The following is a 17536-nucleotide window of genomic DNA, read 5'->3' on the forward strand; positions in this document are numbered from 1 at the left end:
CTAGACGTAGCATCAAGTTTTGCGTATATGCTGGAGCTGCGCCCATCCTCCTCGATCGGACAGTTAAAATCACCGCCGATCACTACTGTTCTGGTGGTGACGAGTTGGGTCCGCAGGGTCTGGAAAAGTTCCAGCCGCGCATTCTTGTCTGGGGGGGCGTAAACGTTGATGAGCCTAACTGGCTCTTCCACCCACGAGCCGTCTATGACCAAAAGACGGCCACAGACTAGCTCATGGATAGAGTCAACCGTGAAGCGCCCACCCCTGACCAGAATGGCTACTCCTGCAGACTTGCAATCGCCACCCCCGGACCAGTAGGAGGGACCAAGGGTCCACTGGGAGGACAGATGAGTGTACCTCCTCAAGGGAGGAAGGGCGCACTCCTGAAGCATGTAGACATCACTCTGCTGACTTGAAAGAAAGGTCAGAACCGCTTGCCTTCTAGATGTATCCTTGATACTCCTCACATTAATTAATCTAGTCTTAGAGGTGAGGTAATCGGTTAGTGCGTAAGACAATAAGATCGGGGCATGGTCTGACTATGTAATATGACCGATCGAGGTGTCGCGGACAGCTTACAGTTTGGAGTGGGGGATAAGAAAGTAGTCAATTGTAGAGTATTAAGTAAATAATGATCAGCGCAGCTTGATGATATATAAAAAATTTTAACAAGCGACAAATGATGTGCAAAATCGCTAATTGCGATTATGCAACTTGCTAATGATGCTGTGCAAAATAACTGAAACAACAGTAGCCCTTTGTTCAATGTGGATGAATATTAAGTGCCTATGTTGTAACTGTGCAAAACCGCATAATGATGCTGTGTAAAAATCGCTAAAAAACAACAGTAAACAGTGCTGAACAAACCAATCTAAATGTGTGCACGTAGTGTTGTGCAAATGCAATAGTGATTCTAGGTATTAATATACTAATGTAAATGCATAGTATATATTAAAGTGCCAATAGCCCTATGTTCAGTGTACATAGTCATTCTATGTTTATGTTGCAACTGTGCAAAAATGCATGATGCTGCTATGTAAAATCTCTGAGTATATGCTAATCAGATAAGTTGCAGCTAGATCCAAAGTGTGTAAATGCACTTAAATGGTATCAAGTAAATAATAATCAGCGCAGTTTAATGATATATATGGAATATTTAACAATAAGCGATAAATGGTGTACAAAATCGCTAATTGCGATTATGTAAATAAATAATGATGCTGTGCAAAATTAACTAATATCTTGGGGCTTTAAAGAGGAAGTAAACCCTGATGGGGTTTACTTCCTTTTTGTTTCCCTGCAAAGGTAAAGCATAATGGGCTATTATGCATCTCATAGTAGCCCATTATGTGTCACTTACCTGACACAGGAGCCGGCGATGTCACCGCTGTCCCCTCAGCTACAGAGCGTCCATCTTCTTTCCGGTATTGTGGCTCCGGCGCTGTGATTGGCCGGAGCCGCGATGGCGTCATTCCCGCGCATGCCGCCACTAACGGCATATCGCCGTTAGCAGCGGCATGCTCAGTGCGCCTGCACGCCGCTGTCTACGGCGCGGTGCCTGTCTTTTTGCAAATATCTCCTAAACCGTATAGGTTTAGGAGATATTTCTTGGACCTACAGGTAAGCCTTAATCTAGGCTTACCTGTAGGTCAAAGTGGTCTGTAAGGGTTCACAACCACTTTAAGCGCTAAGATTTTTTTCACGTTTATTTCACTTTATAGTTCAGACTTTTTATAAATTATTCCATATTTGTGAGGAATTGTTTATGATTTCAGTTTTCATGCATCTGGTGATTGTAGCACAGTTTTATACTGAATTATTACATTTAAAGCAATATTACACTTTAAATGTGATAAGTATTTAAATTGATAGCGCACCCTATTGTGATCAAACCTACAAAAACAAACTTGTCAAAAAGGAAAAAAAGTTTATCTATATATTACATAAATAAAATAATTTTTGCAAGACAATATTGGCAAAAGAAGGCCTAGTTTGTTTGCTTGTGTTTTAGTGAATGACAGTGTGGCTCCCCAGCCACTGTCATTAACACAATGCAAGCCACCAGCAACTCCGGCAGTCATCTCCTCAGACCTAGCTGGCGACTGCAGGCTCAATCCTTTAACAGTATCAGAGGAGACATGGCTGCAGAATGGAGAGAGGGCTGTGGTCTGTCTTTTATTTGTAGAAAAGGAGCAGAGGGGGGGGGCATAGGCTACATGGCAAGGAGTACTGCAAATATTCTGTCTGCAGCATTCAGAGGAGACTGGGGCTGTGTCTGTACCACCCTCCCTCCTCTGTGCACCAATCAGAAGTCTGTTTTCTTTTTTTTAAATAAAATGTTTTTTATTGAAAAAATGTTTTCCATCTTATACAACAATAAAAAAATACATTTTCCCCCTGTCCCACTCCCCACTCCCTCTCCAAAATCCTCGTGATCCCTCTTTTTTTTTTTTTTTTTTTATATCTTTATCCAAACAGTTTACAATTTTTAACATGACATACAAGACACATGCACACCATAAATAATGTATCTTCATAATGGCATTAATCCACATCTACTACCCTTCTGTCTATCTACCTTAAATTAGGCATGTGTATACCCCGATTCGACCCCCCACCCACCCATTCTAACATAGCAACTCATCCATACACAGGAAAAAAAAAAAAAGGGGGGGGGGTCTAAGATAACCTCCCTCTCCATCCCTCAAAATCCTATATCATCGAGCTTCCATAGGCTCTTATCCCTCACAGAGTAGTTGCGAGGAGGCGCTATACTCTGTCCATCTAGACCACGTAGCTAATGTCTGTTTTGTCTGTTTACTTGATCTCTCCTCTAGTACCTTTCTCTCCTCCAGGGTCCGCATCTCCGTCATCTCACACTCCCATTCCATCATGGAAGGCCCATTTACGCTTTTCCACTTTTCCATCTTCTCGCTATACAAGTACGTGCTGCAGTTAAGAAATATTTTAATGGACCTTTCCTTATATTTTTCAATGATCCAGGTATCATAGATAATACTGTCATTTGTATATCTAGATATAGTTCGTTCCCTGTCATAGCCCTATAGATCTCAAACATTTTTTGCCAGAATGGTAGGATTTTGGAGCAATAATACCATATATGAGACATTGTACCCGGTGCTACCTGACATCTCCAGCATTCTTCTTTATTTATTGGGTTTATCCTATGTAGATCCACTGGGCACTTATGCCATTTGGCTAAAATTTTATAATTTCTTTCCTGATGTTTAATAGACACAGAAAGTTTATGGGTTACTGTAATAGCTTTTTTCCACTTTTTCCTAGGGATCTCCAGCCCCAACTCCTCCTCCCATTCCTTAATATATGGTATCCCCTGATTTTGGCCTTCCTCATTCAAGATTTTATATACCTTTGATAGCACATGTGAAGGTCTATCCTCTTGTGTAAAAAATGTTTTCTAAACCATTAAAGGCCTATCTATTTCTGCTTCTTTTATCAGGGATGTAATATATCTTTGGAGTAGACCGTGTTGCATCCATTCTTTTTTATAATCCTCCCCCATAGCCTCCAACGGGAGAACTTTGTTCCCCAACATCGTTTCTATTATCCTGGTATCTTCGTGTCTTTTCCATTTAAGAAATGTCTTTACACCTAGTGCAAGTGGGAATTCTGGGTTATCAAACAATGGGGTCATAGGCCCTCTAAAGGTAGAACCCAGCCCCATTTTAATCATAGTGTCCCATGCTTTCATTGTTGAACCCACTAAAGAAGGTATATATAGCCATCTGGCGATCTTTGTTCTCTTTTAATCCAGGGCAAAGATTTCAATTTTAAACCTGTGATCTCTTCCTCTAATCTCACCCACTGTTTATTATTCCTATTTTGGAACCAGTCCACAATTCTAGTAACCATTATTGCCCTAAGGTATATTACTATGTCTGGGAGGGCAAGGCCCCCAATTTTTTTGGTCTTATTTAGCACCTTTCTACTAATTCTAGGCGTCTTGCCTGCCCAGACAAATTGCCCCATCACTCTGCACAGCTTTTTCAAAGTGCCCGTTGCAGGGAATATGGGGATCGTTTGTAAGATATATAATATTTTGGGGAGTATGTCCATTTTTATAATATTTATCCTACCCATCCATGAGAATGTACCTTTTTCATATTGCTGGAGTGTTTTCGTTATTTTTTGCACCATCGGGACATAGTTATATTCCTCCAATTTCTTCAAATCCGTGGGTAATCCCCCTACTTTTTCACACCCCTAACTTGTTGCCATCTTTCATTCGTCCCACTTCCCGCCCCATCCAAACCCATCTTCATGGGACTGGGATTGCTCCACCTCCAACCATAATTTCCACAGTCTCTCATAATTTTTAATGTTTCCCCTCTTGCTATATGTAAATTTTTCCTTCCGTATTGTATCTTTCATAACCTTCATCCATTATTCCACCCTCAGGGGGGCCTTTGCTTGCCACTTCTTTGCAATCAGCTTTCTTGCCTGAAACAGGCATCTAGTTATTGCGGTCTGTATATCTCCTGAAAAAACATTCCTTTCTATAAGTCCCAAAACACATATCTTAGGCTCTATGTCTAGAGATGTCCCAAATACAGAATTTATTTTATCAACTATTTCCCTCAATATCTGTGTAATTTTGGGGCATCTCCAGACCATATGCACCAGATCTTCCTTTACATCCCCACACCTTGGGTATTTTCCATTTGGTCTCCTTCCAAACATAAACATTTTCAGGTACGTGTAGTATGATCTATGTACCAAAAATAAGTGGGATACAATCTGTGAGGGTGATAATGATACCGTAGATCCCAGTGCCAGTTTTCGACTCTATTGCTCCTCAGTTATTTGTCCGATATCCTCCTCCTATTTTCCTCTATTCGGGAGTTCTGACCCCCCCCCCCCTTTCTGCCCCACTTATACATCCATACATGTCAGAAATCGGCCCCTTAGAGGTCCTAGCGTTAAGCACCTTTCGGAGAGAGGGCATCTCACTCCACTCTAATATCCCCACTCTAAACTGTGCGTCTAGGGCATGTCTGACCTGCAGGTACCTGTAAAAGGACCGGTTCGGGACAGCGTATTCCTCCCTTGGAATGATTTCAGTTTACCTGCTCTATACAGCTGTGCCAGACAATGTATACCACTTCGTTCCCACTCCTCAATTTTCCCCATTACCTTAAGTTCCTTTAAATTATTATTATCCCATAAAGGGGAATATTCAGAAAACTCATTATAGCCCAACAGGGCCTTAACGGTTTCCCAGCTCTTTACCATCAATTGCACTGTAGGACACCTGGAGCTAAAAGAGTCCGCCTCAACTACTGTATCATGACTAGTATCTGCCAACACCAGTCCCCCTCCTACCCCCTACTGGCAGGTTACTTCCTCCCATATGCTGCTCGGGTGTGGTAGTGCTAACCCTCCTTCCTCTCTCGGTAGCTGCAACATTCACAAGCGGATTCTAGCCGAACCGTTTTTCCAAATCAGCTCCCTAAAGATACTATCAATTTTGTTGAACCAGTGCTTTGGAACCCAAACTGGGGAATTGTGCAACAAGTACAAAATCTGTGGCATCCAAACCATTTTAATTAAATTACGACGACCGGCTCGAGAGAGAGAGGAAGCTGGTTCGAAACCCAGCATTTCTGTTTTAATTTAGTCATGAGTGGAACTATATTACTGGCTATATATTGTCTTGGGTCTTTTGCAATGTTAATTGCTAAATACTTCATTTGGTTTGCTACCCTTACTTGAAATATCTGTTGCGGAAAGGGCTCTCTAAGGCCCCTTTCACACTGGGGCATCGGCGCCGTAGGCTGTGAAGCGCCGCTATTTTTAGCGGCGATTTACCGTTGTTTTTGCAGGGGTTTTCGTCCGCTAACGGGGCGCTTTTAACCCCCGCTGGCGGCCGAAAGAGGGTTAAAACCACCCGCAAAACACCCCAGCATTAATTTCAATGGGCAGGAGCGGTATATACACCGCTCCAAAGATGCTGCTTGCAGGAGTTTTAACGTCCTGCCAGCGCATCGCCTTAGTGTGAAAGCCCTCCAGTTTTCACACTGAGACTGCAGGGGAGCCGTTTTACAGGCGCTTTACAGGTGCTATTTTTAGCCCAAAAGCACTTGAAAAACCCCTCAGTGTGAAAGGGGTCTAAGAAGATCTATTGGCAAAAGTACAGATTTTTCGCAGCTGATTACCAGCTCGGAGAGTTGCCCAAAAACTATATTCATTGCTGCTCCCAGGGAGGTCTGCGTGTCCCCTAAAAACAGCAACACGTCGTCCGCGTTCAACGCAACCTTCTCTTCTCCCATTGCCCTCCTAAATCCCTGTATGTACGGGAGGATCTTATAGCAATGGCCAGTGGCTCCATTGCGGGGGCGAACAGCAGGGGCGATAATGAACACCCCTGCCTCCTCCCTCTCGCCAACTTGAACCACTCAGAGCACTCTCCATTTATTCTCATTTTGGCCCTAGGTGCCTCATATAATATTCTGATCCATTTAACAAAATTGGGGCCAAATTAAAATTCCGCTAATACTTGCCAGAGATAATGCCATTCAAGGCTATCAAAGCCCTTAACCGAATCCATGGACAAGATGGCCCTTGTCCCCTCATTTTCCATTGGTAACTGGAGGTTTAAATATGCCCGCCTTATATTCACGCTTGTGGCTCTATCCGGTATAAAACCCCCGAACATTCCAGGAACATATCTTAAGCCTTCTGGTTTGCCTCAGGGACTTTTCTCTCCTTTCGCTAGTAACTGTAATTTTCCTCTCTTTATGCTTCCCCTTTCAAATAATCTTAGCCCTATTCCTTCTATTTCTAACCCAAAGTGAGTTTCCCTATTTCTTGTGTTCAGGTGCAATATTAAAACATCATAACTTTGTGGATCTTCCCCTTCCTGCCTAAATCTAAATATGTATAGCTTCCACTCATCCCCCCACCCCCATCCAACCCCCCTCTTCCTCTTCCTGCCCTTCTTTAGGCCCATACCAAGGGCTTCTAAAGTGACCATGTCTTCTAACCAAGGTAATATATGCAAATTCTTTTGTGATCCATTTCTCTTGTGTGATACTCCCCCAAACTAGGAGAGAAAACCAAGTGCAAAGAAAACAATTCTCCACAACTACAAAAAATACACTCTTGGTAGTCCCCTTGGCCCTTTGCAACCCCCTCCCCCACATCACTGTATGGATGTCCAAAGAAGAATAAAGTTTACAAAAAGAGACCACAAAAAAAAAAGAGGAGGAGTTAAAAAAAAATAAAAAAGTGTCCTTTCCTTTCCCTTCTCTCCTTCCAGTTACATAGTTCTATTGGCTCTCCATTCTTGTTATGCTTCCTCTCCCTTCTGTAGTCTCCCTTCATTGGCATCTAACCACAGTATCATTTCTGCAGGCGTGTTGAAAAACTTAGTTTCCCCCAGGGCTGTTATCCGCAATCTTGCCCGGTATAGCATTGCATAATTGATTCTTAGCTGTTGCAACCTGCGTTTGCTTTCTATACAACTAGTCCTTTGGTTTCTGCAGCTCCGGGGAAAAGTCCAGGTATATAGAAATCCTAGCGCCGTTAGACAATACGTTTTTCATCTCTCTTGCTTTTTTTGAAGAATGGTAACTTTATCCTTATAATGTAAGAGCTTAATAAGTAAAGACCTCGGCTGGCCTCCTGGTGGAAGGGCTTCACTTCGCTCGGGGAGACCCACAACCCTTACATTTTTCCTGTGCAGTCTATTTTCCATATCATCCATTTTATATATATATATATATATATATATATATATACACACAGTATCTCACAAAAGTGAGTACACCCCTCACATTTTTGTAAATATTTTATTATATCTTTTCATGTGACAACACTGAAGAAATGACAAGTTGCTACAATGTAAAGTAGTGAGTGTACAGCTTGTATAACAGTGTAAATTTGTTGTCCCACACAAAATAACTCAACACACTGCCATTAATGTCAAAACCGCTGGCAACAAAAGTGAGTACACCCCTAAGTGAAAATGTCCAAATTGGGCCCAATTAGCCATTTTCCCTCCCCGGTGTCATGTGACTCGTTAGTGTTACAAGGTCTCAGGTGTGAATGGGGAGCAGGTGTGTTAAATTTGATGTTATCGCTCTCACTCTCATACTGGTTACTGGAAATTCAACATGGCACCTCATGGCAAAGAACTCTCTGAGGATCTGAAAAAAAAAAGAATTGTTGCTCTACATAAAGATGGCCTAGGCTATAAGAAAATTACCAAGACCCTGAAACTGAGCTGCAGTACGGTGGACAAAACCATACAGCGGTTTAACAGGACAGCTTCCACTCAGAACAGGGCTCGCCATGGTCCACCACAGAATTTGAGTGCACGTGCTCAGCGTCATATCCAGAGGTTGTCTTTGGGAAATAGACGTATGAGTGCTTCCAGCATTGCTGCAGAGGTTGAAGGTGAGGGTGGTCAGCTTGTCAGTGCTCAGGCCATACGCTGCACACTGCATAAAATTGGTCTGCATGGCTGTTGTCTCAGAAGGAAGTCTCTTCTAAAGATGATGCACAAGAAAGCCCGCAAACAGTTTGCTGAAGACAAGCAGACTAAAGACATGAATTACTGGACCCATGTCCTGTGGTCTGATGAGACCAAGATAAACTCATTTGGTTCAGATGTTGTCAAGCGTGTGTGGCGGCAACCAGGTGAGGAGTACAAAGACAAGTGTATCTTGCCTACAGACAAGCATGGTGGTTGGAGTGTCATGGTCTGGGGCTGCATGAGTGGTGGCAGCACTGGGGAGCTACAGTTCATTGAGGGAATCATGAATGCCAACATGTACTGTGACAAACTGAAGCAGAGCATGATCCCCTCCCTTCCGAGACTGGGCCACAGGGCAGCATTCCAACATGATAACAACCCCAAATGCACCTCCAGGATGACCACTGCCTTTCTAAAGAAGCTGAGGGTAAAGATGATGGACTGGCCAAGCATGTCTCCAGACCTAAACCCTATTGAGCATCTGTGGGGCATCCTCAAACAGAAGGTGGAGGAGCCCAAGGTCCACCAGCTCTGTGAGGTCATCATGGAGGAGTGGAAGAGGACTCCAGTGGCAACCTGTAAAGCTCTGGTGAACTCCATACCCAAGAGAGTTAAGGCAGTGCTGGAAATTAATGGTGGCCACACAAAATATTGACACTTTGGGCCCAATTTGGACATTTTCACTTAGGGGTGTACTCACTTTTGTTGCCAGCGGTTTAGACATTAATGGCTGTGTGTTGAGTTATTTTGAGGGGACAGCAAATGTACACTGTTATACAAGCTGTACACTCTACTTTACATTATAGCAAAGTGTCATTTCTTCAGTGTTGTCACATAAAAAGATAAGATATAATAAAATATTTACAAAAATATGAGAGGTGTACTCACTTTTGTGAGATACTGTGTGTGTATATATATATATATATATATATATATATATATATATATATATATATATACACATATACACACACACATACATACATACTGTTCCCTTATTAATTTTATCTCTTGTTCCATCGGGTTCACATCATCTTCTACCGAGCTGAGTCTCCCCTCTAGAGCGGAGGTCCGCTCACAAACCTCTTGTACATCATGCCTTAAAAGTGACAAATCTTATTTTATGCATTTAAGTTGATCAGAAATTTCAGATAATAAGGACTTAAGCCTCGTATACACGGTACGATTTACTGATTTTTGTCAAAAGGGCGCGGATCTTGTCTTGCATACTAATGGTACACAATTGTCATGCCACAAACAAACGTTGTGACATACTACGAGGAATTTCAGTTCTTGAGCACCACCATTTGGGCCCCTTCTGCTAATTTCGTGATTGGTGACCATTGATTCCGAGCATGCGTGTTTGTACTTTCAACTTTTGTGTGACAGATTTGTGTACTGACCATACGAAAATCTGACGTCAAAACGTTGTCTGCCGAAAATGTACTAGACTGTCATCCAACAACTGTCAAAAGGAGCGTACTAACAGTAAGATTTTGGGACAACAGTCTGTCAACAGATAATCCCCTGCCAACAATCGTACTGTGTGTACGAGGCTTTACAGTTGTTGATTGCTTGAAGGATGTCTTTCAAGGATGGCTCTTCTTCTGCTCCTGGGATTGGCCCACGATATTTCTCCCTCTGTCATTTTGCTCACTCTCCTGAGCTGCTGCTGGGTCCTGGCTCTTCCTCCCCACAGAGGGGCCGGTCTGGGAGCGAGATTGTTGTGCCCCCCCACCCTTTGTGAGTGTCTGGCCCAATGTATGGGCAAACCGCTCCAGCTTAGCAGCTGTCTGGTTCCCCTCTTCCTTTGGCATGCGCTGTTTGTACGCCAGCGCCGTCCTGCATGGCCATCTCCTTTGCTCCCCACTTCCTGGTCATAGCAGAAGGTGCGCCCAGCATGCTCAGGCACCCTCTGCAGCTCTATCCCAGATCTTCGCTGTTATCTTTCACGGGAGAGCGCACCGCTGGAAACCACGGTGGGAGCAAGACACGGACCCAGGCTAACTTGACCTACCAGCCAGCCATTCCACCGTTCAGCGCTTCCTCCTCTCCCCAACACACCGCATTACCGGATGTCCAGCGTTGGAGCGGGTGTGAGGCCTGGGCTGCTGTGGCCTCTCACCTCATCATCCGGTCCTGCCCCCAAGAATGTTCCTTTCAGTGGTGGTCAGTGGAAAGAATGCTTCTTACAGTGGTGATCAGTGGGAAGAATGTCCCTTGCCAGAAGTCTGTTTCCTTAGTCAAGTGTTGTTAGAGTGTGGAGGAGAGTAACTATCCGACAATGCTGCCTAAAAACCACAGCACAATTTTTAAACAGAAACAATTGCTATGTGTAGAGTCCCCTGGGGGATTTAAAAAAAAAAAACCTTATTTATCTTCTACTGAGACCCCCTCCCGCTGACTGTACACATATACGCAGCCTCACAGAAGTGGGTCTTTATCCATGGGATTGTATATATGTATAACTGTGTTTGTGCTGGGAGCATTCGCTCCAGGAGCCCCGGGTCACACAATTTTGCGAATTTGAAAACTACAAGTACCAACAGCCCTTGCAGCTGTCAGTGTGAAACTGCCTGCCCATATGATGTACCGGCAAACAGCTTACACAGTCTGTAGGAGTTCTGCATGGCACCCATGATCAGCATTATGGTTTCCAGGCACCTATAAAAAAAAAATTTAAAAATGCACATTTTTTTTCCTGCAAAAAAAAAAAAAAGTTTTTTTAAGATAAGTTCACTTAAAAAAATAAATAAATGGGAGACACCCATTATCACATACCACCAAATGAAGGCCCAACCTTGGCACACTAAGTAGTTACTGTGATATGTACAGTTTTACCAACACGTCAAATTTGCGTTCAGACATTAGGATTTGTTTTACCTTTATAACAGTTTGCACAGTGCTTTACAACATGGGGGCAGACAGTACAGTTTTAATACAGAAGGGATCAGAGGGCCCTGCTCGTTAGAGCTTACAATCTAGAAGGAAGGGTCAAGTGGAACAAAATGTAATAGCTGTGGGGGATGATCAGATGGAGATAATGAAAATACAGTTGTTAGGTGTGGGTAGGATAGGCTTTTCTGAAGAGGAGGATTTTCAGGGATTGTCTAAAAGCTAATAAAGTAGGAGATAATTAGACTGGGGTAAGGAGTTCCATAGGATTGGAGAGGCTCTGGAAGAGTCCTGGAGGCAAGCATGAGGGAGCTAGAGAGCAGGAGGTCTCGAGAAGAACAAAAAAAACGATTAGGTTGGTATTTTGAGGCAAAGTCAGTGATGTAGCTGGAGGCAGAGTTGTGGATGGCTTTGTAAGTAGTTGTTAGTATTTTGAATTTAATTTGTTGGGTGAGCGGAAGCCAGCGGAGGGACTGGCAGAGAGGAATAGCAGACACAGAGCGATTGGTAAGGTGGATGAGTCTGGCAGCAGCATTCATGATGTCTGGACAGGTGTGGAGTGACGTCAGCTGAATACGGGTCACAGGAGTGCAAAACAAAGTGCTTTCGGTTCTAATTCCTTTAAGGAAATTCAATCATTGCTGTCTTCACAATATTCTTTTCATAACTGCATCCTTACCAAGAATTTTTTTAAATTAGTTCTGCCAGTCATAAATTATAAAAATAACAGGAAAAATTATGGGGCTGAGGAGACCTTACAAAAAAGCAAGAGAGGAACCATTGTCTTATTATGTTCCTATGGCTAAACAGTCTAAATCAGTAGCATCGCTAGGGGGTGGGGGGTGCGGTGGGTGTGGACTGCACCCAGGTGACATCAGGGGTGAACTGAGCCATGCCCCTCTGATGCCCCCTGAAAGGCCGCACTGCTTCTGCCGCAGACATACAGGGCCAGCAGAAAACCCGCAGTTCTATCCACCTGCTCCTCTCCTCCAATGACCGCTTCATCTTATGCAGGTGCGTGTGACAGCCGCTTTGGGAGCTGCAGCTGTTCTGGAAGGAGGGATCCCCACACTGCTCCGTCCACCTCCAGCATGCCTTAGCATGACACATGCCTTCTCCCGCCCCTCTCTCCCTGCCTGCGTGCTTCATCTGTGAAGCCCACAGCCACATTGAAAGAGACGCCCTAGTGACGCCACTGGTCCAAATATAGCCAACCCTAATACATAGTCCTTTACTACTAAAGATTATTCTACCGCAATAGTTCAAGTATTCATTTTTTGTGCCCTACTTTCTAGAGAAGGGGACTACACCTTATGCATATTTCCACACACAGATTCACATTGGAGTTTACACATAAAGTAATATTAACATATTGCAAAAAAATGCTTTATTTGCAAGAATCATATTTACAATAATTTTGAAAGGTTATGTCTATTTTACAAGTATATTCGTAGCCTAATCTACAGAGGCAACCACAGGTGGAACTTGTGAGCACAGTCACTATAGCTTGCAGTGGCTACACCATTTCCACTTTCCCAGTTCTACCCATGTTAAAAGCCCTTCTCTGCAAGCCAAGTCTGTAGCTCTTTATCAAAGTATCCTTTGACTTTGATGACCCTGGCGATCTCATTAACTTGAGTTGCTGGTGTCTTTCCTGTTCGCTGGGTCAAAAAGTCTCGTACTTCAGCTTCAAGAACCTGTGGAAAGTACAGAATATTACATGATGAAACAAGTAGTTGTATTTATATTCTCCAGAACACTACACCTTACTTAAAGTGTTACTGAACCCAGCATTCACTATATCTGGTCTCCCACAGTACACAGAAATTAAATTATTTTAGTAAATATAAATGGCAAAATGCCTTTTCTCATCAGCAGTTAGAGCAGTCTTGTGACTTCTATCAGTGTCTGGTTAAAGCTTGGCCCTATGCTGATCACATGCACTCTCCCAAGAAAGGAAAAAAACAAAAAACAAAAAAACAAAAAACAAAACCTCTAGCAAAATACACCAAACTAAGCATGTGCAGAGTGCCTCCAAAAGGCACTGTCTTATCGGGAGATGGATTGGAGACAGTAGAAGAAGAGGAGAATCAGAGAAGGCAGGATCAAACAGAATTTTTACACAATGCAGAGGATTAATCCCTTAGGTTCCATAGTGAGTATAATAAACATGCTTTACTGCATATACAGACTGATTTTGCTGTTGTGGGTTTAGTAACACTTTAAATTCACGCTGATCAGTTAGAAATCAATGGGGTTTATTTACTAAAGGAAAATCCACTTTGCACTACAGGTGCACTTGGAAGTGCAGTCATTGTAGATCTGAGGGGACATGAAAGGAAAATAAAAAACAGCTTTTTTGCTTGCAGCACATGATTGGATGATAGAAATCAGCAGAGCTTCTCCTCATTTCGATCTTCCCCTCAGATCTACAGTGACTGCACTTGTAGTGCAAAGTGGATTTGCCTTTAGTAAATCAACCCCAGTGCGTCAATGATCCAGGCAGAAAGAGGAGGTATGAGCCATTGGCAATACATGGAAACAAGATTTCTTCTTCAAAGCAGCTCATAAAGAGAAAGATGTTCAAATGCATACAAGATGAGACAAAACAGATTTTCTTTATCTAATTTAGCTGCAAAAAGAAGATTGCCTGATAAAATGATAGAGTTGTATGCTCACCCATATGTCACCTTCAATCTTGCGGATAATCGTCATTTGACGATTACCATGAGTGATGTCTTTGTACACTGGAATGTTGTGCATTCGAGAGCGCCTCACAAAATAAGGAAGATCAGGAGGTGTATCTAAAAATTAAAAACAGAAAATTCAAACTTGTTTGCTTCATGTCGTAAAGTTATGGAGACCACGTGCCTGAAATTTAAAAAAATATATAATAAATCAAATGTATAGTAAATAATCAGTAATAAACAGGCTACAGCACTACAATGAAGGCACCTGGCATATCTGCACACAGCTTTGGGGGTCTCTAGCTTCTTGGTAACCTGAATCATAGGGCACTGTAATATTATAGGTTAGCTCTGCCCTACTCCAAGGTGGTCACTGCAGCTAACAGGAAACCCCAATGTCATCACATCCTTTGCTATACTTTTACATTGTCGTTACCTTGTTTAACAATCTTCTCTTACAAAGTACAACTATTTAAAATGGACATTAAAGATAATAATAAACTTTATTTTATATAGCACCTTCTCAAAGCGCTTTACAAGGAAAACACAGGATATCATAAAAGGGAAAAAAAAAAGGGACCATTAAGTGAAAGCTTGTGTAAAGAAAAACATTTTTAGATTTGATCTGAATGAGTTTAGAGACGAGTTTTGGAGCATAGTAGGAGAAGGCTCTGTCTCCCATCAAGTGTAGGTGAGTACAGGGGACACACAGAAGACCAGAATTTAACAAGCGGAGGTTATGAGGGGGAGGTGTATGTTGATAACATTTCAGTGAGATAATGGGGTGCCAAGCCATGAAGAGCCTTATAGGCGAGCAAGAGGATCTAAAAGTCTATGCAAAACCTGACAAGTCTCCAGTGCAAGGACTCCAGGATAGGGGTAATATGACACATGTACCAGACCTAGTCAGGATTCTGGCTGCAGAATTGTGAACATATTGAAGTAGATTAATAGTGTATTTAGATACACCAGTGAGTAGAGCATTGCAGCAGTCAAGTTGGGAGAACAAAAAATGTATGGATTAGCTTTTTAGCTACAGTGTATGATAGCATAGGACGCAGCCGAGCAATGTTTCTCAAGTGGAAAAAAGATGTTCTGACAACATTTTGTACATGTGGATCAAAGGTTAACCACTTGACTCCCAAGCCAATTCTGACACTTCTCTACTACATGTCAAAATCAAGATGATGTTATGCCGAGTAAATAGATACCCAACATGACATGCTTTAAAATTACGCACACTCGTGGAATTGCAACCAAACTTTGGTACTTAAAAAATCTCCATAGGCGACGCTTTAAAAAATTTTTCTACAGGAGGTCTTGGGTAGAATTATTGCGCTCGCTCTAACGTTCGCGGCAATACCACACGTGTGGTTTGAATGCCATTTACATATGCGGGCACAACGTACGTATGTGTTCGCTTAAAATGTTTTTTTTTCCCCTTTTTATTGTTTATTTTACTTTTATTTTTATATTTTATATTTTGACACTTTCCCTTTACATTTTTTTTATCACTTTTATTCCTATTACAAGGAATCTAAACATCCCTTGTCCTAGGTCCTCTTTACAGCGAGATCTGGGGTCTATAAGTCTTCAGATCTCTCCTCTAGGCTGGAAAGCGCAAAAATATTGATTAAAAAAAAAAAAACACACACACACACACACACACACACACACTATGGCCTCTTTCACACATGCGGACTGTTCAGGTCCACCTGTCAGTTTTTTTTAGGTGGACCTCCGTGCAGGTCTATGGAGCGACGGATGTCAGCTAACATCCACTCTGCCCTCTGCTGAATCCAGATGGATGGAAACTCTATTAGAGTTTCCATATAGAGGAGAACAGGGCTCTGACAGGTCCGTCCGTGCACAGTGAGCGGAGACGGACCTGTCATCCGCCGGATCAGCGGAGCAATCCCTGCTGAGCAAGCGGAGTCTGTCAAAACAGACGTGTGTGTGAAAGGGGCCAATCTCAGCTTTCCAGCCCAGGAAACAGCAGTGTTTACAACTGACGAGGCCGGACATGATGTCATCCCCAGCCTCAGAAGGTCATAGAGATGACTGGAGACCATCTGGTCCACAGTCAGCTCTATGGTAAACAGCTGCTGCTGATTCATTCTCTGGCTCGCTGATCACATGGGCGAGCTGGGAGAAACACCGGAGGGTGGGGGCTGGATGTCCCCCTCCTGACACCTGTAAAAAACAATCAAGCCGCTATGATTGTCTTTATGGTGCATGGCATCGCCAGCAGAAAAAGACGATATCTGAATGAGGTATCATTTAGAAATTCCCACACAAAGTCCACAATGTCATATGACCTCGTTGGGTGGGAAGTGGTCAAACTAGCATCAAATATCACCCCTAGATTTTTTAATTTAGACTAAAGCTCAAGTACAGCTCCATCATGGAATAAGACTTTAAACAAAGGTGAACTAACCGGCTGTTTATTGCAGGTGAGATTTGGAACTACCCGTCTGCAATACAAGAAAACGTACCTGTCTGTAAGGTACATCATCCCATGTCAGCCTATGAAGATGGCCAAAGGTCTACACCCAGAGGAAGCCGGGGAGAAGGTGGTGGTGAGGGACATCTCTGGCAGTGGACAGAGGAAAAGTATTGCAGACTTTAGTTCCGCTTTAACATAGCAGGCAGAATTACACAGTTGAAGGAGATCCAATCACATGACTTATCCCAGCTAGCTTTTTCCTTAAATCATTTACTGATCCAAATGCAGGGAGGCACTAAACACATCTATGAATCCCACTGCTTTATGAGTCGCCCCAAAAGGAAGATTTCTGCCCATTACAACAAAGAACGTCTCCTGGAATCTAACATTTCAATAAAGGCACCTTTAGGGGGGATCCACCCAGACGGGGCTACTCCTGTGTGTTTTGGTGGGATGGGCACTTGAAGAGGTGGGATGAGGCGCTCCACGAAGCGATACTCGTCATGTGACTCTATAATACCCGGGTACTGAGATGTCACAGCAGGTGCCGAACCGCTGTATGGGCGCTAAAAAGGAAGGAAGAGACATGGATTATTCCTACAATACTGGTGTGGAAAATGTCAGCGGTCTGTCCTACATGGAGCTCATCCTTCATCACCAACCAGCCACATGACAGTGTTCAGTTACCTTAAAAACAAGGAATGGCTCCCATTACAGCTGACCTCTAACACCCATTTTAAGATAAACCCCCCTATGAACTAAATGATAATATTACTAAAGAAAATCAAAATAACGTGAAAAGCCACACACCTGTAGCCTGACAGCAGTCTTCAGGACATTTAACGCTGTCCTTCTAGACAAGAAGGCAGCCATCTTGGTTTAGCAAAGAGGGTCAGTTTCCTTTCTTCACTAAGTGTACCAACATGGCCGCCCCTGACCTTCCGGTCCGCTAGGCGCATGCGCCGGACTGTTGCGGTCAGGGATTCGAAA

The 17536-nt window shown here is 43.0% G+C and overlaps 1 protein-coding gene across 1 annotated transcript; it reads right to left on the bottom strand.

Moving 5' to 3' along the window:
* Positions 1-11385: 11385 nt before the first annotated feature.
* On the bottom strand, positions 11386-17513 carry MRPL49 (mitochondrial ribosomal protein L49). Its single transcript, XM_073604860.1, has 4 exons — positions 17357-17513; positions 16950-17112; positions 14093-14217; positions 11386-13110 (listed from the first exon to the last, which is right to left on the bottom strand). Exons 1-4 carry the CDS (start codon positions 17417-17419, stop codon positions 12964-12966), a joined length of 498 nt encoding a protein of 165 aa, XP_073460961.1. The 5' UTR covers positions 17420-17513; the 3' UTR covers positions 11386-12963.
* Between the last annotated feature and the right edge of the window lie 23 nt (positions 17514-17536).

Source organism: Aquarana catesbeiana, linkage group LG11 (genome assembly GCF_042186555.1).
Source record: "Aquarana catesbeiana isolate 2022-GZ linkage group LG11, ASM4218655v1, whole genome shotgun sequence".
NCBI lineage: Eukaryota > Metazoa > Chordata > Amphibia > Anura > Ranidae > Aquarana > Aquarana catesbeiana.